This window comes from Panthera onca, chromosome B2 (assembly GCF_046562875.1).
Source record: "Panthera onca isolate mPanOnc1 chromosome B2, mPanOnc1 haplotype 2, whole genome shotgun sequence".
Taxonomy (NCBI): domain Eukaryota; kingdom Metazoa; phylum Chordata; class Mammalia; order Carnivora; family Felidae; genus Panthera; species Panthera onca.
This window is the reverse complement of record NC_138343.1, coordinates 110,426,035-110,451,856: the sequence shown is the minus strand read 5'-3', so window position 1 is coordinate 110,451,856 and position 25,822 is coordinate 110,426,035. Positions and strand designations below refer to the sequence as shown.

At 34.4% G+C, this 25,822-nt stretch overlaps 1 protein-coding gene and 1 long non-coding RNA gene across 2 annotated transcripts in view; one reads left to right on the top strand and one right to left on the bottom strand.

The window, feature by feature from the left end:
- Window positions 1-25,822, top strand: part of TRDN (triadin) — a 388,244-nt gene that overhangs the window by 294,516 nt on the left and 67,906 nt on the right. The window contains exon 25 of the mRNA XM_060616557.3: window positions 16,538-16,576. Coding sequence (XP_060472540.3) covers window positions 16,538-16,576 — 39 coding nt within the window. The remainder of the gene's footprint in view (window positions 1-16,537; window positions 16,577-25,822) is intronic.
- LOC132667599 (uncharacterized) overlaps window positions 1-25,822 on the bottom strand; it is a 63,227-nt gene that overhangs the window by 6,850 nt on the left and 30,555 nt on the right. Inside the window, exon 2 of the long non-coding RNA XR_009605255.2 lies at window positions 14,348-14,419. This is a non-coding gene — a long non-coding RNA (uncharacterized LOC132667599). The remainder of the gene's footprint in view (window positions 1-14,347; window positions 14,420-25,822) is intronic.

Sequence of the window (25,822 nt, the reverse complement as noted above, 5' to 3'; positions counted from 1 at the left end):
TACCTGAGGAGAAGATCTGCATGAACTATTGACCAATTAATGTACAGGGACTTAGTGATAAAAATCCAAACTTACTGGCAATATTTTATTTAAAAGAAAAAAAAAAACTTTTGGTAAACTTGTAACACATGTGTTGGAGTTGGGAGAGTTGTGGGTGAGCTGGGGGAGGGGAAAGCAGCAAGGACATAGAGAAATGAAGGGCACATGGAGAGTCTTCATTAGTGAGTGTAGCAATGTATAGAAAAACACCCTTAAGTCATATTTTTCTAACTTTGCAATTAATTTTAAATTAAACGAAATTGCTACTTAATGAAACATAAGAGTACAACATGATTTTTGTTTCTCAGCCCATAGGCATACTTGATTTTTTTTAAAGCAACATGGATTTGAAATCTGTTAAGGCCTTTATATTTCACTTTAGAAATGTATTATCATATCTAAAACTTTATCTTCACTTATGATAGTAGTTATTTCAGTGCTATATACAACTTTATGTTATTCTGGTATAATATGTAAATCAGAATATTTTACCTTGCAAGAGAATTCTCACATGTAATGTTAAATGCCCAATAAATAGCAAAATGTTGCCACATTGTATTATAAATTGATTGCGAAGACTAATGGCATTCCTGTAGATTTACCTGAACACTAAATTATTTTAAAGAAACTAGATTTCTTTGGCATGATCTGATTGGTAGTTGGAGTGGACACTTACATAACAATCTAAGTTGAAATGATTTGATGACATTAAGTAATTTAAGCATTCAAGGATGCTATTATTCCATTGCCAATCTAAAACAGAAATATTAAAAAAAAAAAAGAGGAAAAGACAGGCATATTTCAAATTTCCACATTTTTATTAAGGCTGTTCAGTTCAAAAATTTTTCCCTGGAAGAAATGCATGTGGAATGAATATAATATATGTATATATATATGTATATATATATAGATATATCTCCACACACAAAATAATTCAGATTTCCACCAAAATCACTTGATGTGCGTTTCAGTCTTTGATCACTGGACATACCTACTTAAGAGTTTCCTTTTTTTTTATTCCTATCATTCCAGAATCCTTTTTCATCATCCCATGCCATATGGTCATTCTAACACTAGCCAGTTCATGGTCATAGATAATGGTGGTGGAAAATAAAGCATTTTGGAAAACATAGATTTTTTTAACATTCTGCCCTTATTTCATCAATTTTTATGTTATTGTACTATTTTCTCCCTAATTTTTAATGATGAGTATGTATAGACAAGGAAGGGGGTGCATAAAAATTCAACTAAATGCAATCACCAGAACTTTATTTTATTTTATTTTATCAAAATATAATTGACACACAATACCTAGTTAGTTTCAGGTGTACATCCTAGTGATTCAATACTTTGATACATTATGAAATGATCCCTGAGAAGTCTAGTTACTTTTTGTCACAATGCAAAGTTATTACAAAATTATCGACTATATCCCCTGTGCTTTACACCACATTCCCATGATTTATTTATTTTGTAACTAGAAGTTTGTACCTTTTAATCCTTTTCACCTATATTGCCCTGTTCCCAACCTTTCCCCACCTCTGGTAATCAGGAAATTTGTTTCCTGTATCTATGAAACTATTTCTGTCTTGTTTGTTTGTTTGTTTGTTTTCTTTTTAAAAAAATTCCACATATAAGTGAAATTATATGGTATTTTTCTTTCTCTGTCTGACTTGTTTTACTTAGCATAATAACTTCTTGGCCCATATATGTTGTTGCATATGGCAAGATTTCAATCTTTTTTATGACTCAGTATTCCATTCTGTATGTATGGCTAGAGTAGGATTTAAGACAAAAAGAGAGCAAATCCAAACAGAAAAGATAAGCTTCATACTGGGAAAATGTATTACAATGCATATAATTAACAAAGGATGAATAAGCACATTATATTTTTTAAACCTACAGATTAATAAAAATAGAACAAACATACCAGAAATGTCAAATTTGTCTATGTTTATTCACTTTAAAAATTGCTAATTGAGCAAACAACCAAAAAATAAATTTATAATCACTGAAATGTGTGGGTAATATTGGTAATTTTTAATCAGGAATGACTAATATAATTTATTTCCATGATAGTAAAAGTCAAATAAATGAGAGAGAAAGAATAGCTGGAATCTATCTCAAATATATGCAATTTTAAAAAATAGGATATTTATATAAACCCCATTCTAGTATTAGGATGATTCATATAAAATAATTTTGAGTAATTGTGGAAGGTTTTTATAGTCAGAATTCAACATCATGGACGTGTAGAAGATACTAATACAATTCCAAATTACTTCGGCATACTGGAAGCCAGGTTCCAACAGAAATGAATGTAAGGAATTCAATTTGGGAAAAAAATCAAATTGTATATACTTAAGAGAAAAACTGTACAAAATCAGCATACAGGAATTTTGCCTTAAAGAAACCCTCAAATGAATATGAATAAAGAATTCAGCTTTTACAATATGAATTATACTGTTAATAGTGACTATAATAACTCATATCACCATTGCTCTTTACTCTTTATTTCAAATGATTTTGATCCTCATGGCCTTGTATGGTGTGTAGTTGACAAAATATCGTTCTTATTTTAAAAGTGTAACTTAACAAGATAAAAGGTGACTTATGAGCAAAATGATTTTGTCTTGGTTATTTTAGTAGAAAATATGACTAAAGTGCTGTGGAATATGTGAACATGTAAAATATATTTTTTTCTATTTGCTCATTCTCCCTTCTGCGTTTTTAATTTTCTGACTTTTCTCCAGCCCTTTCATTATCTCCTTTTAAGCTTTCTTCATTAAGTTCAAAGTGATTGTCCTTATTTCAGAATATCATATTTGATTCCAAATATTCTTCATTGCACAGAAGACTCTTTTCTTTTCTTTTCTTTTTTTTTAATAGTAAGGTAGGTCCTTGAAGGCGCGCCTTGATGCTTCCTTTACAGAAGCTTTGTAGTTACAAAGAATGACCACCATGAAATGAAAGTTCCTTTCTGAATCTATTTTTGGGAGAATGTTATTTTGTTCAAGCACAGCCCAGTGGGAGAACTGGTACATAGCAGTTGTGTTAGATCTGGATTAGCCCTTTAGGAAAAAGTACTCCAGATGAAATACATAGTCTGAAGACATCTGCGTTTAAGGATTTCCACTTCCCATTAATCCTTTCTATAGAGATTCTGATTTTGTGTCCACCTGATTGGTTGTATATATTTGATCTCAACAAAACAAAATAAACAGTAAGTACAATCTTGGCTTATATCAGGCAAAGTCAGAAAGTTTTAGCTTGTCCATCCATCCATTTCTTTCACTTCAACTGCCATTTAACATTACATGATTTAACATGAAATCATAAAAATAGTGGAAAGCACCAATTTTCTTTTTTGTATACTTATTTTTTACCTTAGGGAGTAATAATCTTCAATTTCATGTTTGCATGGCAAAACACAGTTTTTTTTTTAATTTTAAAAAAATTTTTAATGTTTATTTTTATTTTTGAGAGAGACAGAATGCGAGTGGGTTAGGGGCAGAGAGATAGGGAGACACAGAATCCGAAGCAGTCTCCAGGCTCCGAGCTGTCAGCACAGAGCCCACTGCGGGGCTTGAACTCACGAGCTGTGAGATCATGACCTGAGCCGAAGTCGGACGCTCAACCGACTGAGCCACCCAGGAGCCCCCAAAATACAGTTATAAGTTACCTCTGCCTCATTAAATTTGTAAGGTAGCTTCATGTGACATTGAAGAGAAATTTCAATCATTTAATTTGATATGAAAAAGTAAAAGCTTTCACGATAATTAAAATTGTTTAAACATCAAATCATAGACAAAAATAAAGTGGTCAGCTACTTAATTCTAAATTTTTGCCAAACTCACGACTTTGCTGTCATATCTCTAATGATTCTTTCCTTGAAGAAATTTATAGATCATATTAAACAACTCGAATATGTGGATTGTATAGAATAATATATTTAAAATAATAAATAAGGTTATATTATTTAAATTATAGTATTTATAAAGCTTTATGTAAGAAATCCATATTTTATCATTTATATTAATGAAAGTAAAATTTTTTCAACAAATAGCAAAGTAACCGGTGAAAACAAATAAAGATCTTTGCAGTAAATCTGAAAATGACTTTATTCTGCCACAGCTTTTATTGAATCATAGAAATCACTATGAAACCAAGAATATCTTGATTCATTTTCCAAGTCAGCATTTGTGATATTCACTTTTATTACAATTTTTAAACTGGTGTTTAATATGTGCAAGTCCCTAAAGGTGGTTTCATATTTGTTGTTGTTAGCAAGGCTTCAGTAGTTGTTGCAAATTAATATTGAAACAAAAAGTAAATTTAAAGAAATGACTCCAGGATAACGTCTCACATAAGACTTCAAACATTTAATTTTTGCTGACAAATTTTTTCATCACTTATAGTGGAATAGAAAGTAAAGAAAATACTTCCTAAAACTTGCTTTCATCTGCACTTTTCTTTTGTGTTTTTTCTCAACTAATGACTCTTCAAAATATTGCTCAAAAACATTTCTTGAGTCCTTGCTCTGGTTGACAAACTGACTGGTTGTTCGCTTTATAGGTGGTTTTGATGGGCACTGTGCTCAGTACTGCAAACCCTAAGTGATGCAAGTCTCCAATTGCAGAATTAACTCAGAGGCAGACATACAAATACAAAATAAAATCCAGATGGGGGGAATCCTTTCACAATGTATACATATATCAAATCGCCATGATGTACACTTTACATGTCTACCAATTTTATGTGTAAATTATACTGTAATAAAGCTGAAATAAAAATAAAATAAAATGGAGTAAAATAAAATAAAATCCACTGGAGAGGAGTGAAATAAGAAACAGGAATTACAGCCAATGCTATAAAACTATAGAGAAAAAGCAACTTTAAAGCAAAGAATACACATTTCATATTTAAACAGAGATACATTGCAATGTAAAATGTAAAAAGATGGAATGTGCCTTTATGTATTGTTCTTCCCTTCAGGACACTTGCCATTTAGCTTAAGAGTCAAAGAAAAACTTTTGTAAATGATGATGTATAGTGCATAATGATATGCCACTAAGGACAGAACAGCCAACTTAATTTGTAAAAACTCTCCATGGCATAAAAATGTCTTAAGATGTAGCCTTTAGCTATTTTAAGTAAGTTACGAGCACTAGTCTTATGAGATGCCAGTTTTCTCATTAATGAAATTCTGCCACTATATTCCACAAATTCTGTGAATATTTTTAATGTTTATTTATTTTTTGAGAGAGAGGAGGGGGAGGGAGAGAGACGGAGGGAGACACAGAATCCCAAGCAGGCTCCAGGCTCTAAGCTGTTAGCACAGAGCCCAGTGTGGGGCTCGAACTCATGAACTGCAAGATCATGCTGTGAGCTGAAGTCGGAAGCTTAACCAACTGAGCCACCCAGATGCCCTTGAATTTTTAGTTAAAATAAGTGAATTTTATCTGTGTGTGTGTTTCCCCATTTTTGGGTAATCAAAAAAAATTTGATTAGAATGATTTTAACATATAAGGAATTTGTTTAGGGCAACAAGGTGTTTCATTTTCCAGCCTCTAGACTAGAGGAAGGAAAGGTAGGGAAGTGTGTGAATACGTTTTGAATGAACTAGCCTACATCATTAGCCGCAACAGGCCATATGTGACTATCAATATTTCTCTTTAAAATATATGAATGTCATGATAAAATGAGAGTCTCCTGTGAGTACTACCAAGATTCTTCTGTAGTATGTTTTCACTTGAGAATACATCTTGAATTTTTTCATATTATATACAGAAAAGACAATGACAAGCCAAAAATTGGGTTTCAGCTTTCATAGAAGTCTAACAGAAGGTGTTGAATATAAAGGGGTAAATCACACAAATAAATGAACACCTATAAAACTGAGAGAAATGCTTTGATAGAAGGAACATGGTGCTATAAGTATAGAAAAATATGACTTAACGATGCCTGGGTGGCTCAGTCAGTTAAGCGTCTCACTTCAGCTCAGGTCACGATCTCACAGCTCCTGAGTTTGAGCCCCACATCAAACTCTGTGCTGACAGCTCGGAGCCTGGAGCCTGCTTCAGATTCTGTGTCTCCCCCTCTCTCTGCTCCTCGTCTACTCTGTCTCTGTCTCTGTATCTCTCTCTCTCTCTCTCTCTCTCTCTCTCTCAAAAATGAAATAAACATTAAAAAAAAATCTGACTCAGGTTGGGGAATCAAGGAATACTTCCAAACCAAGCAAAATTCTATCTGAGATGTGAAGGATAAGTAGGAATTTTAACCAGTGAAAAAACTGAGAATAGGAGAGGCCAAGGAGTGAAGAGATATTTCAGCACATTCAAATTTCTTGTGAAAAAGGACAGTGTTGCAGATGTGTAGAAAACATTAACAAGAGAAGTACAAAAACAAAACAAAGATAAGACATAAGCAGAACTTTGAAGGCCAGGAGTAGGCAAACTATATTTCATGGACCAAATCTAGAATGCTTGTATATTTTTAAATGGTTGAAAAAAATCAAAGGAAGAATAAAATTTGCGGGCACCTTAAACATATAAGAAATTCAAATCTCAGTATCTATAAATAGCATTTTATTAGAACACAAACACACTCATTTATGTTTTGTTTGTAGCAGTGTTTGTGCCATAAATAGCAGAGTTGAATATCTACACCAGAGATCAAATGGCCTGTAAAACTAAAATATTTACTCTCTGGCATTTTACAGGAAAAGTTTACCAACCCCTGCTATAAGCCATATTAAGGTTTTTGGTATTTAGTCTAAGGGCAATGGATATACACAAAAGTATTTTTTACATGTTTGACCATAGAAGGGGAGAGAGTTGCTTTCTGTGATGGCCACTATGGCAGTGGGTTGGAGAAAAGCAGAATAGGATTCAAGAAGACAATTAAGATATAACTGATGGTATTAAGGTGAGAGATCATGGTACCTTGACCAGGACAGTTGCAGGTGAAATGGAGAGAAGAGGACATTTTTGGAAAATATTATACTTAATAAGATTTCTATTTTATACAGCTAAATGGTTGGTGACACCACTGAGATGAGACACCAGAAAAGGAGAAGCTTAAGATCAATCATAAGTGTGGCTAACAGCATGTTGAGTTTTAGCTGTTTATAGGACGCCCAAAAGAAATGTAGAGCTGGAAGCTGACTATCTAAGTGTGAGGTGCAGAAAAGGAATTTAGGTTGAAGATACACTTGTGAGATATGTTTGTCAGTGTATGGGTTTTGAAGGTGTGGTCACACATGGATGAGTGATGGAAAGAATCAAGGTGAGATGAGTAAAGTTCTGAGGAAAGTTAGTAAAGAATACATTTAAAACTGCTACTTGAAGAACCCAGGACATTCTTTTTAGCATGAGTACAACTAGGTATCTTGAGGGCCAATACTGGTAATCTATCTGTCCTGCTTTTCATTTGCTAAAAGTTGGTATTTTGTGCATTTTCAGTTTCAGTTTATAAGTCTTATCCCGAAGTTCCCAATGTTGGCTCTATAAACATTATTTAAATACTGAGACCTAGAGACCTGCAAGGAAAAGTTTGACAATCTGTTGAAGAAGTAGATGTTATACAGTCTTCTTTTATGAAAAGAATCAAAACCAGTTGGTCTCAGAGAGTTGTCTCTAAGAGCACTTTTTAGAATATGTTAATTCAACATGCGTCAGTTGGAACATAATCAGCGTTGCTATACTGCTACATTATCTGGGACCAAAAATATTCTGATGTTCAATGATTGACATTAAACTTCCAAAAAGTTCCAGTTTTAATGTTATTCATTGTTCTAATTCTCTAAACTGACGTTACAGGGATTTACTTTGTCTTTTGCAACTGATCATTCTAATAAGTGAATGCAACTAACATACATTTTGATTCACCATTCTGGAATTAAAGTTTTCCTAATAATACTGCAATTCACAAATGTCATCTTTGCTTATGACATTGCCATCTTCTAAGAAATATTAGAATTTGCTGTATTATTGTTTTTAAAATCTAATAGTTGATCTAGAATACTTGATTTAATAATCAACATTAGCATTTTAATATTAGTGTAGTTTTTTCTAGGTTTTCCCATGCCTGGTTTCTGATTTAATTATTGACATGATTTATTTCTGCCTTGAGTTATTTTAGGAAGAAAATATTATACTATCATGTTAACAAGTGAAGAAATTGATGCACAAAGATTAAAGGATTATCTAAGGTTTCTATGCTGGATTAGCTACTTAGTATCAGACTTAAATGCACCTAAAAATAATCTTATTTTCCTTTGTTCTTCAATATTGGAATATATTAAAAAGACTTATCCTTACATGGTCTCAAGGTTGTTTTTTTCCCCATAACAAATTTTTGCATTTGGTAGGAATGGAGGAAAGTTATAGATAATTGTTGATTAAAAGAAGACCAGTCAGGGGGGCGCCTGAATGGCTCAGTTCGTTAAGTGCCAACTTCAGCTCAGGTCATGATCTCTCAGCTCATGGGTTCAAGACCTGCATTGGTCTCTGTGCTGACAGCATGGAGCCTGGAACCTGCTTCAGATTCTGTGCCTCCCTCTTTCTCTGCCCCTCCCTCACTCACACTCTGTCTCTCTCTCTCTAAAATAAATAAACATTAAAAAAAATTTTTGAGAGCAGTCAGATTCAAAAAATAAAGTGTTGATAGGTGCCTTTACAAATCCATGATGACTCACTTTCTGAAGAATTGTTTAAGTGAAAATTGAACTAGTAATTGTAGCTCTGTCACTCTAAGCAGAAACTTACAGACTAACATTTTTTCCTGTTGTGCCGATCATGCTAAAATGCCAAGTTGACAGAATGGAAAGGGGTTATGTGTTGGCAAGAAAAGCAGTTAAGGTTTCAGGAATTTTCTATTATAATCACTGGCTTTACAAATTAATGTATCCAAGTGTTGTGAATTTTTATTTTCTCCCTCCAAAAAAATTAATGCTCAATGATAAATACAACTATATGCATGTGAAATATATAAACAATTATGGATGTAAAGCCCCAAGATTCCTTCTTTGGTATTCTTTCCGGTTAAGGTCTCATTAGAAGGGGCAAAGTAGCATAAGAAAATGAGTCACTGTCCCTTTGCACATCTACTTTTGTTGTCACTCATGCTACCTTATGAGAATGTTCTAATATGCCTCTCTCCTTGAGGATAATTTTTTTTAATGTTACCATAAGTCTTTTTATTTTTCCTGTTCACTTTAAAAATGTTAAATGTATTGTTTTTCATATAAGGTCATGCATTATTTTTACATATTTGAATAAGATATAGGATGATCCATACTTAAACATGTGACCTTTTATTAACTTCATTGATTATTCTTGCTTCAAGTTAAAGAAAGTGAATGTTGGTGCCCAGAGAAACAGGGAAGAATCTCGTTAAAGAGGGACCCTCCCTTTGATAAGGAGAAACAAAAGAATGTCTGCTTCCTTACCTGAGCAAATGATTGTTGCACAACTTTCTGAACCCATTGAACGGTTTAAAGTCAACTGGCTCATTACCTAAAATACATTCAACCAACTATCCTGCCATCTTCAAGTAACATTACAGGACATTGTTCTGACTGTTCTTTGTGCAGCTGATAAGTGCAGCCTCTTCCAATTATTTCTTACTTATTTCAATGTGTACTCTTCACGATGGAAACTGAAAGAAGGAAAGAATAATGAGGCACACATAGGGAGGCCTAAAAGAAAGAGAAGATAAAGGCAGAGTGGCACTATCAGAAGCGTGGTACATCGGCTTAGCATATGTGAAAGACCAAGGATCGCAAAAACGAAATGATGACAGAATGAGGCAGGAAAAATGTATGTGTTTATTCTTTGCTGCAAAGAGAGAATGCCCTTGGGCTCATTTTGCATCTTTAGTGTCCACTCAGCAAACTTTCCTTGTGAGCATCAAACTCCTTGGGAATCTTGCCAAGGAAGGATTGCAGCATCAGGTCCTAGACACAAAGCTTTGAGTCACACATTAAGTGCTTGCATTACAAACTAGAACCATTTTAGAACTATGCCTACAGAAGCTTATAAAGCAAATTTTTTTTTGACCTAATGGGAATGAAAGTCAAGAGAGAGAGACAGACACAGAGGCAGAGAGAATGTGTGGGTGTGTGTGTGTGTGTGTGTGTGTGCGCGCGTGTGCATCTGGGGGGGGGGGCGGGTGTTTGTGTGTGTGCATACATGTTATGGAAAGAACACTGCTCATTAGCTTGAGACTCTAGCTTAGACTGGCTATAAACTAGTTAATTCACTTACTCTGGATAATTATTCCTGATTGGGGCAAATTAAATATAAAATCTGAAGATAATGTGTATCAGTGTTGAATGTGGGTGAGTCAGTTCTAATGGGCTTTTAGTAAGGCTTAGGTTAATGGAAGAGAGATTCCATTTCATGTTTTGGCCTGAGCCACCTAAAAGCGAAGCTTATAGATTTGATTTTCCTGACATCTTGAAACCACATTTTTCTTTGTTTTGTATCAATAACAAATTTTGAATGTTGGTATAGTCTGGGGATATTTTAGATGCTGTGTTTCCAAAGATGAGCAAGACAAAAGTCTGTCCAAGAAAATCTTACAATATTTGAAAAAGAGGGCTGGAAAAGAGGAAATATAAAGTGGCCTCCAATGCTGCCTTAGACAAGGGATATCAGAGTTTTTTATCCAATCTATGGGTATCTGCTATTTAGATATTAGTATATGAGTGCTCGTAAAATGTTTATTCAATTATTTAATCTAATCTTAGCCACAAATAAATCAGCTAATACAATTTTCCATTTCATAAGGTGAAAAAATTAAAATTTAGAATTTCAGATGCCCCATATTAAATCATTGATTAATAAAAAGGAAATAAATTTCAAACCAAGGGATTTTTTTGTTTAGTGGGTTTGTGTGTCTGTTTTTCTCCAACTGCAGTACAAAATGATCTCTGCAAGTCCTTACTTTTATGAGGTTGCCTAATTACTTGAGAATACCATCACCTTGCCCCTTTATTATGAATGGAGGATTCCTCACTTTATAAACAAATATGATACAACTTTAGAAACTCAAGCAGGAAAAATAGAAGCATAGAGGATGTGTAATATTTCAAAACCATATGGACTTGGTTAAAAAAGAAGAAGGAAAATATTAGTCCATAGAATATTGAAGTAAAGAAATGTAGGCACAGATAAGATGAAAAGTCATGGAGGAGATGATGCCAGGTGTTGGTTCTCTACGTGACATCACCTAAACTTGGGACAGTTTCTTCTTTTGGAAGTCTGTAAACTGAAGAAGTTCCAAGTCAAACCTAAAGGTAGTCAGATTTTTTCTTTCTCACAATTGTATTTACCTGGGCTACAAAATAATGTGTCCACAGCAGATGAAATCAAATGCTACCTACCAAAACAGATGAAATGTGTGCAAAACAAGTCCTCTCAGGACATAAAAAACATGAGTTCAGTCTGAATTTTCCCTAATCCCAAATTTTGAAGCCAAGCTACTTGGAATGACAGTAGTTCTCTGTCCCCTCCCATAAAGCAACAAAGAAACAACAAAATGTGAAAGTGCATGGGTGTGTGTGTGTGTGTGTGTGTGTGTGTGTGTTTTGCATATAATTTATTTTTTTAATGTTTATTTATTTATTTTTGAGAGAGAGAAAGCATGAACAGAGGAGGAGCAGAGACAGAGGGAGTCACGGCAGAAGCCAACAGGGGCTCCATCCCACAAACCATGAGATCATGACCTGAGCCAAAATCAAGAGTCAAATGTTTAACTGACTGAGCCACCCAGGTGCCCTGGTTTTAAGTAATGTAATGAGAGCCATAGTACAGTCCTGTAAATGTGCATGTGTGCACACTAGTGGCAGATTTTCATTAGAAATTGCAAATGATTACTCAAATGATATAAAAAACATGGGTTTAGAAGAAATTTATGAACACTAACTTTTACTAAATACACAAAATTTTAATTGTCTTATTTAAAAATAGATATTTAAAATATATTTTATTTAGCAGTATGGTAGAAAAATATAAGAAACATAGTTTAAAATATCATGAGAATAATGTGCGCTACTTGCATTGTATCTGACTCTGTTCTAAATGCCTCACATGTAGTGTTCAGTTTAATTTTTACAGCATCCTTTTTTTAAATGTTTATTTATTTTTGAGAGGCAGAGAGAGAGCGGACGAGTAGGGGAGAGACAGAGAAAGGGGGTGTAGGGGGGGACAGAGGATCCCAAGAGGGCTCTGTGCTGACGGCCTCAAGTCCAATGTGGGCTCAAAATCATGAACCATGAGATCACGACCTGAGCCGAAGTCAGATGCTCAAATGACTGAGCCACTAGGTGCCCCTACAGCATCCTTTTTTATTCATGTGAACATTGAAGCACTGAAAGTGACTTGCTCAGGTCACATAGACACCTGGGGTGGATCTGGGACACACCACTGGCAGTATGAGTTGTGTCCTTAGCCACCAGGTTTCCAGACTCCCTCAGACCAAAACTCACAAACAACTGACTGCTGAAGTTCTTCTGTATATTTTACAAAAATGGACTTGGTGACCTGCTTTTAAATGTAAAACCTTCCCATGCCATTAAATATGGAATACAACCACGGGAGTGTATCAGACAGCTATCAATTTTTTATCAATGCTCAATCTATTTAGTTTGACCAGCCTAATTTAGGAAGCTAATTTATACAACATGATTCAATGAGTGGTTGAAAAAAATAGAAACTTTAGTGGCTAAATTGTTTATGTCAACTAAATAATAAAAACTGTTAGTAATTTTTTTTGTCTACATAAAATACCCTAGGTAAATAGCAACCTACCTGTAAGATACGGAATGTGGCTTACTGTAATGTTTTTATGTATGAAATGTTTAAAAGCTTTTGTTCTTTCTGTAGCAACAGTAATTATAGCTGTTTTCATTATAAGTGCTTAAGGCTTTGAAGGTGGTCATAAAAAACAGTATTCAAAGACCAGTTTTGTCACTTACTAGGGAAAATGAACTTAGACAAATTATGGAGCCTTAGTATTGTTATCTGTAAAGTGGGTGTAATAGTAGCATGTATCTCATAGAAGAGGCATGTGAGGATTATATAAGATAATTTCTTCATTTTTCCAACAAATATTTTGATCCTTATTCTGCACAAAACACTGATCTATGTGCTATGATTCAGCAGACGAAATAATAACTCATCTCAGGACTCACGACGTTTATACTCTACTGGGGTTAGAGATCAAATAAACACAAATATTTCATATTACATAAATAAAATATAAATAATGCATATAATACACTTATTTAGTGAGTGCCATGAGGAAAATATCATTGGTTGACAAATCTGATTATGGTTATTATTTATTATACGTATCAGGCCACTATGTACTAAAAAGCAAATGTGAAAATGATAACAAAATAAAGTGAAAAAAGAAAAATCAGTGATAGTCACCTTCTCCTTACAAAATATCTAAAATAGAGGCATTCTTAAAATAATGTCGATTCTTGGAATTTATATATTGTATAGATATCTTTCTTTTAATTTCATGAAAACAAAACAGAGACTCCTAAACAGGGTTGGTCTCCATGGCTGCCCTTCTCTGACTCAAGCACAAGCATGATGAAGTTTGGTTGGCCCGCTTTACTTGAGAACATAGTGTTGATGACATTGAAAAATCGTTAATGAAGCTCCCTTCCCCAGGCCCATCAGCAATTTACATTTCATAAATGAAATCAACAGCCTGGAAAAGTCAGTGCTGCATATGAAATGACAGGCTGTCTGTCTCAACAACTCAGCGTGGGGATTTCTTGATTCCATGTTTCTGCAACGCTTGCATGTGGAGCCCAAAATGAAGGGCTCAAGTGACAAATGTTTATGCAAATCAGGTATTTTATTATTATATGATAATAATCAGTGGTAAAAAAAAAATTTCAAACCGTAAAAATTGGATGAAAATAACAATTCCTATTCTGGCCTCCAGGTCCCAATCTCCAGCATTAACCGTTGTCCTTAGCTTCTTGAAGTTTCTCAATGAAGCCCTTGGACTAAACTTAAATATAAATACATATATTCCTTATTATATATATATATATATATATATATACACACACACATATATATAGATGGATGTACATATATATAGATATATATACATATACATAGATATACATATATATACATTTGTCATTTTTATATGACTAGGAACAGGCATCCATTTGTGACTCAAAAATTAAAGACTTAACCTTCAGTAGTAATGCCATTTTCAAAATGAAGGCCCTGAGCTCTGAATTAGCAAGTAGCCTAATAAAGGAGATGCTCACCTTAGAAAATCCTTTGACAATAATCTCACATATCAACTCCTGCTTTGCATCTTCAAGGGTAAAGGCCCAATTCTGTAAGAAAAAAATGAAAATCACTATGCAATTTAAGTTTATGAGTACAATTTAAAATAATAAAGTGCTTTCCATACATCACTTATAATTCTCATTAATTTTACAACATTATTTTCTCCATTTTAGGAATGGCAAATTTGAGATTTAAGGTTTTAAGTAATGCCCAAGGTCACAAAACCTGAGCAAGTGAACTTGTCTTAAAGCCATATTGTATGATTCAAATCCTCCTTTTTACACTTCCCATGAACTCATAACTTGTGAGGTCATGTTGTAAGTGTTTTTACGTAATACCAAAAGTCAGTATTTCTATATAGTGTGAGGGTCCACGGGCACATGCATGTTGGATAGTGCATGTTCATAAGAGAGCGTGTAAAATTCTATGTACAAGATAGAAGTTGATTCTGGTTGTATTGCACTCATAAAAGTCATAACGTACTGATAAAAATATTCTCAACAACTTTTATGTTTCTCAGAAGATCTCTCGACAAACATTAAGACTAAGATAATCCCATGTCAAGATTACAATAACAATGTAATTGAGCGGGAGAGAGCCACGTGTAGTAAGAAGTAAGGCCCTTTCAAATAGATTGCTCCACCTGATGAGTAACATGTTTATGAAACCCATCCTGGGACACTGAAATTTTATTTCTAGCTCTGGAAGCGTGAGATAAATGAATTTCTTCTAGGACTTTAGATACACAAGAGGGAGCATTCGGTCCTTCTGTAGTCACTGTTTTGTTCATTTATCCACTCATTCCACAGTATGTATTGATCATATGCCACATGTCAGATATGTAAATAAATGTTGATATTTGAATAGTGCACAAGACATAGTTACTGCTCTTGTGGAAATTAAAATCTAAGATGGGGACATAGACAATAAATAAAAATTAAATTAAAATTGTATAAAAATTGTTATATAACATTAAAGCACATGGAAAGCAACAGAATAGCATGTGCGCTACCCAGTTTAGTGAATGTGTGAAATAAAAAGAGAGGAATATGTGGTCAGGAGTGTTGAAGTGCGGTGAGAGCAGTGATATCACTTTTTACAGGATATGCATTGAAGTATTATAGGAAGTAGGGTGTGAATGGGTATGTAATTCTCTACTATATAAAATTCTGCTGTTAAACAAATGAGGTGGTTTTTTTTGTTTTTTTGTGGGTTTTGTTTGTTTGTTTGGTTTGTAACTCCAGAAAATGAGACTCTATTAGGCTACCACTCAAATAAAGCCAGAGAGCACTATCTCAGATAACACAGTCTGTTCTCAAAACGTATCCCAACGATGAGGTCAGTTTTTCTGCTGTTTGAAGGAATGAAAAATCATAACGTAGCAGGGCCCTTCCATTAATCAAAATAAGACTTTTTGCCAGGAAAGAAGTATACAGCCTAAGCAAAATTGTTTAAACAAGAGGAAGAACTGGAAAACATTAAAATATAGTCAACCATTACCTTGATTGGCAATGTATCATGAACATTATTTGGATACTTTCTAAAACTGTGTTTATCCTATAATGATATTAAGTTGGAATGCAGTTTCTAGACAAAAGACATTTCCTAAGACAATAAGAAATTAAAGTACTTCATTCTAATAAAGTTTTATATTAATACACTATAAATCAACTTAATTTACTTTATAAAATTAATAATAAATACTAATAAAAACAGGAATTATACCTGTTTGAAATTATTAAGTTAACCACCAGGTGGCGCTCCATGAATTGAGCGTATGTAGTCAAAATTAATAAATGGCTTGAACTGGTTAAATTAGGAAAAATTACAACACTTTTTCCTAGTAATTATTATTAATTTTTTATTTATATTACTTAGAGGACTTATGAATCCTAAGAAATGGGCTGTTAGTAAAGACAAATTACTTAGTATGTTCTATATAAAACTTAGCAAACTAGATTTCAAAATCAAGTCCTTTTGTGTAAGTCACTTTATCACTTACTAAGAACACATGTTTCATTGCATATTGATAAAAGTGTGTAACTATAATTAAAATTGATAAAAATCTATTAAAATTGATTTGTATGGGTTTTTTCAAATGCTTATTTTATCCACCTGTGTGTTTGTGTGTGTGTGTGTGTGTGTGTGTGTATGTTTTACTCCAGAACCTGAAATTAAAAAAGAGGAAAAGATACCCAAAGCAGGTAAGTGCACTTTCTAAGATTTACATATAAATAGATGTTCTGTTTTGTTATGAACAAAACTAGTGTTATAATCAGGGATGCGTAAGGCCTTGAAATGCTCAAAACATTGAAAAAATATTGATGCACCCATCCCATATATATTAAGTGTAATAAGCAATAAACTTGAAGATATTCTTAAGTTAAAATAGATTCTGTGTTTTCTGGATAAGGTCACCAAAGCGCTGGAACTGTTAGCATATGCTTCTCTTTATTCATCTAGTGCGCAATTGAGCACTATTTACAAAGTGCCAAGGGGACAATTTATGTTTCAGAGGCTTCAACCAGATCAAATGCCTGAAACTGATTCATATATTCATTGAAACTTATGAAATCACATATATTCAACCATTTTTACCTCAAAACAGTAGTTTTATATGAGTCAGCCTAATAGATTCAGCCATTTTCTTTCCCATTGATTAAATATGCAAATATTCTTTGGAATGGGAGTCCATTGCCTTCTTGACCATTCACTTGAAAATTGGAATACTTTGAAAATAGAATTGCTGAAAACAGGTTCTGTGAGGGAGGAAGACAAGAGCTGGACACTCTTAAGAGAGATGTTAAAAGCTGGAAGGAACATCATTAAATACAGTGCAGAAAAGGAAAACCAAAAATTCCAATTAGTAATTACAATCTTTCTAGAGCTAATCCTATTCCAAATATTTCATATCTATGTAAAGATACTTACTTATATGTCTATATCTGCATACGCAAAAGAAGTTTATATCTATATCTCTCCATACAGTGAAAGTACTATGTACACACAGACATACATATCATTGGTCTTAAAGTATTTGTATATACTCATTTTGACAAAGTTTAACCTATATGTAACTAATTCTTGTTTCCCCCTTCTATGTATATGTTAAATATTAACTTGAAGTATTATCACTTCTTTTCAAAGTACTGTTAACATAGCAAAAGTAATTCATTGTTTTTTTAGTGCCTAAACATAGCCACTTTGATTGACTTTATGAAATCTGAAAGTCTGCATTCTCTAGAAGATAAGTGGGAAAAAAATGACCAATTTTACACAGTGAGAAAAATGCATAATAGAGATATGATACATTATTAACATCGAAACTTATAACTGAGCTTTAGATATATCTGCAGAAAAGGGAAAACTACTTATAAAAATTGCTCTACTGTTGTTAGCTCTTTTACTGGTGTCAGTGAAAGATTGTTAATCAAATAAAGGTGCATGACGTCACTCCTTCCTGTGAGCATAACACTGTATTTGATGCTTTATTTTACTGTTGGTTTGTAATGGGAAAAGTAATATGCACTATAAATTTCGTATTATTAGTTTACATTAAATATTTATATCTATTTTGATGTTATATTTATTTTTAACTCCCTAAAAGGAAAGAGAAATCAGCACTAATAGCATATTTTATATAATCAATCAGCAATTTATTGAAAATATATATTATGCTAAATGTCACTGCCTTATGTTCAGGATTGTTCTTGGTGATGCAAAAATTACAAACAAGTGATAAGGCCTTGTTTCTCTACTAAGAGAGTATAATTAAGGACATAGACACAAACTATCAAACGTTAGCTAGAAGACAACTCTATTAGTGATGACTGCTCTAGGAGTCTGGAGGGAGGAGTCACCCCTGTGGTCTTGTCAATCAGTGAAAACCTTAAGGAGATGATGGGTTTAAGCTAGGATTTTAGGAATATGCAAGAGCAGCTGAGACAGGGAGGTGATAATACAGCCCAGTGGAAGCAGTGCCAATTTTATAATAGAAAGACATGAATTTGACTCTTTTTGCCACTTGCTGGGAATATGACTTTACTTAAATTACTTAACTTTTCTGAGTTTCAACTTCTTTATCTATTGAACAAAGATCATCATAATGGGCCAGCAGGGGTGTCAAAAAGAAATAGAATTGATGCTTGCCATTTGGTTTGGCTTCAGTAAATGGTAGCTCGATCAAGGCGCTAACTCAGGGGCAGGCTGAGCATGATGTAAGCAGGATGCAGTGAGGAGAGGACCAAGGACAAGAGGAGATGCCAGGTGCTGAATGAGGAACAGAAGAAGGCAAGACTGCAGCTGTGGTATGTAGTCAAAGGAGGGTGTTTCTGGAAATAAAGAGAGGGAGATTAGGAGGCCAAAGTGAAAAGTTTGGATTCTTAGAATGTGAATTGGAAGAAGAAAGTCTTATAATGGCATGTGAGATGAAATCCTATGGAAAGGATTCTCAATCAGAGATTTGACTCGAGTGTCTTTTAGCACTCTAAGTATTACACAGTAAAAATGGGAGAAATTGACACAGAGAAGAAGCAATGAGGAAGTGAACTTTGTTTATTCCCCACATTTATAGACATGACTAGTGTTCAGTGTGGAATTATTAGGAATTAAGTTTTTAAAAGCCACAGAACCTCGCAACCCATTGAAAATATGGATAATATCTCAGTACATATTCTTTCAGTTACATGAAATCATATGCTTTAAAAACACAGTCATACTCTCTATACTGTGCTATTGCTGCTTTTGTAACTGTCAAGATGTTTCACAGGAGAAGAATAGGCATTGATGACATAAGCTATACCAAACTCCAAGGTCTCATGCAAGAAAGGATGGTAAAGGTGATCAAATGTAGACGTTCGTAAAGGAAGCATAGGTGGGTGGATGCTAGTGGACCCGCACACAGAGATATCCAAGAGAGCCTTGGAAATTGGGAGCATACACTTGGTATCCTCAGACTAGGTTCTGTAAACATAAGTTCAGAAATTTAGAATTCAAGGGGCGTCTGGGTGGCTCAGGTCATGATCTTGCAGTTCGTGAATTCAAGCCCCGCATCAGGCTCTGTGTCCTGGAGCCTGCTTCAGATTCTGTGTCTCCCTCTCTCTGCCCCTTTCCCGCTCATGCTCTGTCTGTCTCTGTCTCTCAAAAATGAATAAACATTAAAAAAATTAAAAAAAAAAAGAAGTTTAGAATTCAAAGGCAAAGGAGGAAAGGAGTTGTTCAAAAAAAAGTAATGTAGAGAGAAAAGAGGAGGGAATTAAGGATAGTTTCTTGGAAAAGTAAAAGAACTGGTCATGAGAAGGCAAGTAGGTTACCTGGTAGATCAGGAAATACAACGTATCAGCATTCCAAAGCAGGGACACTTTCAAGAAAACATGGAAAAGTCAGCAATGCAAACGTCTCAGAAAGGTCATGAGACATGATGACTGAGAAAAAGCCACTATATTTGACAAAAACCTGTCATTATGTGACCTTTTGGAGAGCATTTTCAGTAGAGTGGTTAGTAGAAAGTTCATAGGAATTAAGTAAAGGATTGATCAGTAAGTGGAGACAGCATAAACTTCTTCTTCCAGGAGTTTGTTGATAAAGGGAGGCATTTTATTTTGACAGGTAGAATCAGTGAAATATGTTTGTTGTGCTCATATTGGTGATAATCAGGTAGATCATTCCAGAGAGAGGAGGAGCAAGAAATCCAGAGGGAGATACTCATGAGGAGAAAACTGTCCTAGAGATGAGAAAAATTGAGATAGGCACTACAGGTGGAGGGAATTGGCTTAATTATGAGCAAGAACAAAATGCCCCTGAGCTTTGAGGGAATAAAGAAAGGATAGAGGGGCGCCTGGGTGGCTCAGTCGGTTAAGCCGCCGACTTCGGCTCAGGTCATGATCTCACAGTCCGTGAGTTCGAGCCCCGCGTCGGGCTCTGTGCTGACAGCTCAGACCCTGGAGCCTGTTTCAGATTCTGTGTCTCCCTCTCTCTGACCCTCCCCTGTTCATGCTCTGTCTCTCTCTGTCTCAAAAAAAAATAAAAAATGTTAAAAAAAAAATTAAATAAAAAAAAAAAAGAAAGGATAGATTAACTTGAAGTTGAGAATACACGAGGACACTCCTGCGGAATCATCTTTTCTCCTAAAATCTCTGTGTGGAAGTGACCACTAACATGTTTGTTGCCAAAACCAGGGGATGGTTTTCTTTCTTCATATTACACTGACCCCTACACAATATTTGACCATGTTCATCATCTCTCATATTAAAAAAAAATCTTTCTTTGGCAAAAACTAAGCCACTTAACCCACACTGTTAAAAACAACAACAAAAAATGACTGCATTTTAAAATACTGGGGCAACATTATAATTATTTGTTTTTGACATAGCATATTATTAGCCACTAAATTCCTTTTTTATTTGCCAATGAAAATGATGGCAAATGGGACATGCATTTCATTAGGTAATTAGAAAATAGCTAAGTGTTCTTTTCGGGAAGCCATGACTGGGAATTAAAAGTAGTTATACAATTAAAAACAAACAAAAAAAGACATAAATCACAGGGAATAATTTATTTTTCTTATGTATCAAGAAAATTAATGTTCATAAATAAAATCTTCACAGTTGTGTCACTGTGTTTCTAAGTGTCTAACAAAATTTTCACTTGGTTATTTTGCCTACACCTCACTTTGTGTATAACTGAACTCAACATCTCCTCCATTGCCTTGTTGTTGCTGTTGCCATTGTTCCTTGTCTCAACAAATGGAACACATGAATCACCATTCAGTTACATTGACTTAAACTTGAGTCATTTGCAGCTTCTCCTTCTCTTTCAGAACCCAGTGTCCAGTTAGGCATCAAGTTATGTATCTCCCAACTTTGTGATCTCCTTTATTCTCTCTCCTGGCAAGACCATACTTTTAGCTCTTCTCATCTCTTGCATGAATAGGTAAACAAACTCATGACTTAATCCTCTTGCTTCCATCTCCTCTTCACAGATCCAGCACATGCTTGTGCTAGTTATTTTTTCTAAATGAATATCTGCAGAGAATAGAGCTAGATTCATTGCCACTGCATTATACAGCCCTCAGCATATTTCTTCATGTGCTCTCCTTTCGTCTAATCCACCACCACCACTGCTCCCCCTGCACTCACACAGACATTTAAAAAAGATTGCCACGCCTGTGGAATTTTGTCTCTTCAGTGTCTTTGAATAGTTTTCTTTCACTTCAGGTCCATGTTAAAAGCACCTTACCTATAAACCTTGTTTCCAATCTTGACAGCTTACTTTCCCACCCACCACTGTTCTCTATCTACAAACACACGCCATGAGTTCTCCAGCCTTGGTCAGTTGACACACGTTTTCCTCTAGCATGTCATGTGGTAACCACATTTATTGAGTGGGTCTCTACTAATTTTCTATCTAAACTCCTGTATTAACTGCCGCGAGCTGTTTAGTCTTCTCTAATCTCTGAGACAGGAAAACATTCAAAAGTTACCATAGCCACCGCGTGTTGACAATATTATCTTCTTGGAAAGAAAGGCATTGGTTAGTGATTTTTAAAATATATGTTTGATACGTGTCTTGGCTTTGTGATATAGGACGTGTAGAAGCAGTTTTCTAAATGTAAAAAAACTAATGGGGGAAGGATGGTATAGAAGGAGGAGTTCCAAGAAAATAGATATGGAGTATTTTACAACAAATCTCTTAAGGGCTGAATCTCTCTTAATTTACCTATAAAATAGAGTCACCACCAACAGAACATTCCATGACAATCTAACAGACTTATCATGAGAATCATGTGATATAATATATATGAAAGTACTTTCAATTCTATGAAAACAGAAAAATATAAAAGTTTATCACATCTACTCTTGCTATTTCAACGGTGGTTCTCAAAACAACAGCAGCATCACCTGGTTCCTTGTTAGAAATATGGCATCTTGTAACTGCTGAATAAGAATTTGGATTTTAACAAATTTCCCAGGTCACTAGTATGTACATTAAAATTTGAGATGTACTATTACAGATTTCATAGACATCTATTATTGCCCTTATCTCCAGGGAAGAATAACATTAAACTTCTCTTTTACCAAAAACTTTGCTAATTTAGAATGGACTTGGGGAATCTGGGTGGCTCAGTCGGTTAAGTGTCTGACTTTGGCTCAGGTCGCATTCATGAGTTCAAGCCCCACATCTGGCTCTGTGTTGACAGCTCAGAGCCTGGGGCCTGCTTCAGATTCTGTGTCTCCCTCTTTCTCTACCGCTCTCCCACTCATGCTCTGTCTCTCTCTCTCTTTCAAAAATTAATAAACATTAAAAAAATTAAGAATGGACTTATATTTTTGTTTTTTTTTTAATTTTTTAAACGTTTATTCATCTTTGAGAGACCAGAGAGAGACAGATCATGAGTGCGGAAGGGGCAGAGAGACGGAGCCAAAGAATCCGAAGCAGGCTCCAGGCTCCAGGCTCCAAGCTGTCAGCACAGAGCCCGATGCGGGGTTTGAACTTACAAACTGCAAGATCACGACCTGAGCCGAAGTCGGACGCTCAACCGACTGAGCCACCCAGGCATCCCTGGACTTATATTTTTAAATGGTTTTTTTCTCACTAGCAGTGGGGTCCTCACACTTACTGAGCACTGGTTGACATCGTCTACCCACTGTTTCACTTGATGGGTGATTTCTGGACTTAAGTAGTTCATGAAATGATTAAGGAAACACCTATTCCTTTCTTATGACATAGCATAGGCAAACAAGCACTGAACATACCTGTGCATTCCTTTGACCTTAAAAGGAATAAACAAACACATATTTTGTTAGCAGAACATGTATGTCAAGAGTAAGCTGTCTGTGTATTTTATCACCTGGCTAAGATATTGACACAATAGGTAAATGTTTTGGCCAAAGGAAAACAGTATGCACTCAATACCTATCAGTCATCAAAGTATCTTTGGCTCATATCACTCAAAGAACTTGCTTCTAATTGGTGACTCTATTCAATTTATGTCTGTCATCATAAAACTAAACTGATGTAATAACTATCTAAAAATTACTATAGTGATCCTACACAAGTATATATATATATATATATATATATATATATATATATATCTAGTTTATATATATAGTGTATGTATATATATATATATATACTATATATATATATGTATATGTATATGTATATATATATATATATGTATATGTATATGTATATATATATATGTATTATATATATAGTGTATGTATATATATATATATATATACTATATATATATATATGTATATATATATATATATACATACACTATATATATAAACTAGATATATATAATAACTATCTAAAATAACTATCTAAAATAAGTGCAGTAACTATCAAAAAATTACTAATGGTCTTACAAATATATATATATATATTTGTATATATATATATTTGTAAATATGCATATATATATATATATGCATATAGTTTATTAATTAGATCCTTGGACAAGAGAAAATGTATCCTCTCTGTCTTCCTTCTCCCTCTCTTTCTTCCTCCAACGACTCCACACACCACCTGAATAGTATATACATCTTTAGGTAACCAGAAAGCATTGGATATGCAGGACTCCCATAAGTTGTAGAAATAGTTAAATCTTAATGTCATTAACTAAACTGAGTTGTGGTAGGATCACAGGCTCATTTTAGTTCAATATTTATTGAATTTCAACCATATATTTAAAAGTGTGTTAGGTTTTGAGGACATAAAGATAAATACCTTAAATTCTCAAGAAATATTTTGTATCAAGGCAGAGATCATTAAGTAAAGAGCTAATCATAACAAAAATAAATAAAAGAAAATCAAACAAACAAACAAAAAAATGTGCGGAGTGTGCTTTCTGAGCACAGTGGAAAGTTACATTTCTCCAGCCTATTGGTTCAGAGAAATATTCCCAAAGGAGAGGATACATGAATAGTTTCACAAGATGGGTGAAGATAAGCCTGGTGAAGAAAGCCTGAGTGAGGCATTCTAGACAGAGATATTTGCACAAGCCTCAGCCAGATGGAAAAGTCAGGAGAACTGAAACCACAAGGATTTCACCTTCATTTCAGTACAAAGTATAAGTGGAGAACAGGAATGGATAAGGCTTAAGAGGAACAGCAACAGAAAATCATGCTACCTGAGTAAGGGTTGTGTCCTTTTTCCTAAAGGAAATCAGGAAGAATTACAAGTTTTAAGCAAAATGAGGTACAGCTTAACATAGAATTTCAAATTACTGATTCTGAGTAATCACAGAGATTGAAGATAAAGAGGATGCCAGTAGTTTCAGGAAACCAGTTTTCTAGGTGATGAGATCTTGCACTGACACCTGTAGAGTTATTAAAAAGATCTAGAGAGAGCATTAGTAGGAAGGAAAAGAGGAGAGCTATTATAGAAGTATTTAGGAAGTATAACTGCCATTATTTGGGGGTGGGGGTGAGAAAAATTCAAGGTAACTCCCAGGTTTCAGTCTTGGAATAGTATGTGGACAGTAATGTCATTTGCTGTGGTTGGAATTTCCAAAAGAAATGGCAGATTTTTAAAAAGGAAGCCATACATATTAAGTAAATTTTTGACATATTAATTATTCAAAATTTGTATTGAGCAGTTACTATATGCTAGGCAATATGGTGAACACAATATAAACACAGTCAAGTTGTTGTGCTGTGTTGTATTGGTAAACACAGTTAAGTTCCTTTCCTCCTCGAGTTTGTAATCTAATTGTAGTAGCCGTCAGGGAGACAAATGTTGAATTAGAGGTAGCTGTGGGATATGCACTTATGTATGATTGTCAGGTATCTGGGGGAAAAATATGGTAGTAGAGGTGGAAATTCCTGGCAAAGATATGCTGGTTTAAACAATGAGAGTTATTGACATCTACCAAGGGAAGTGAGAGAGAAAGACCCAGAACTAAGGCAGCAAAGAACACTAAAGAAGAACACCAAGAAGAATACTAAAATGTAGGAGTGGTTAGAGAAGAAGACCCTGAAGGAGTTAAAAAATTGAAAAAGAAGGAGAGAATTCTTTTAGAAGCTAGAGATATTGTCTCAGAAACCAGGGAGGAAAGAATTTCAAGGAGGAGGAAGCTGTCAAAGTGTCAAATGTGGAAAAAACTCATGGTAAGATAAAGACTGAAAAATATTCATTGGAATGTATAATATGGAGACACTAATGATCTTACAAGTAGTTTTAGTGGAGCTAAATAAGAGGAAACCCAAATTACTATAGTTTGAGGCATTTAGTTGGAGGCCAGGAATTAGGGCCAGAAAATCTACATCGTATACTTTGTCTAAATTGTAGGTTATTATTTTAAAACCTTGTCTGAAAAAGGGAAAAGCGTGACTTAGGAAAACAGCATGGCATAGTAAAGAGAGAGGAAGATGTGACATCAGAGAAACTGTAGTTTTAAATGGTTCCTAATCTACCAGAGATATAACAGCAACCGT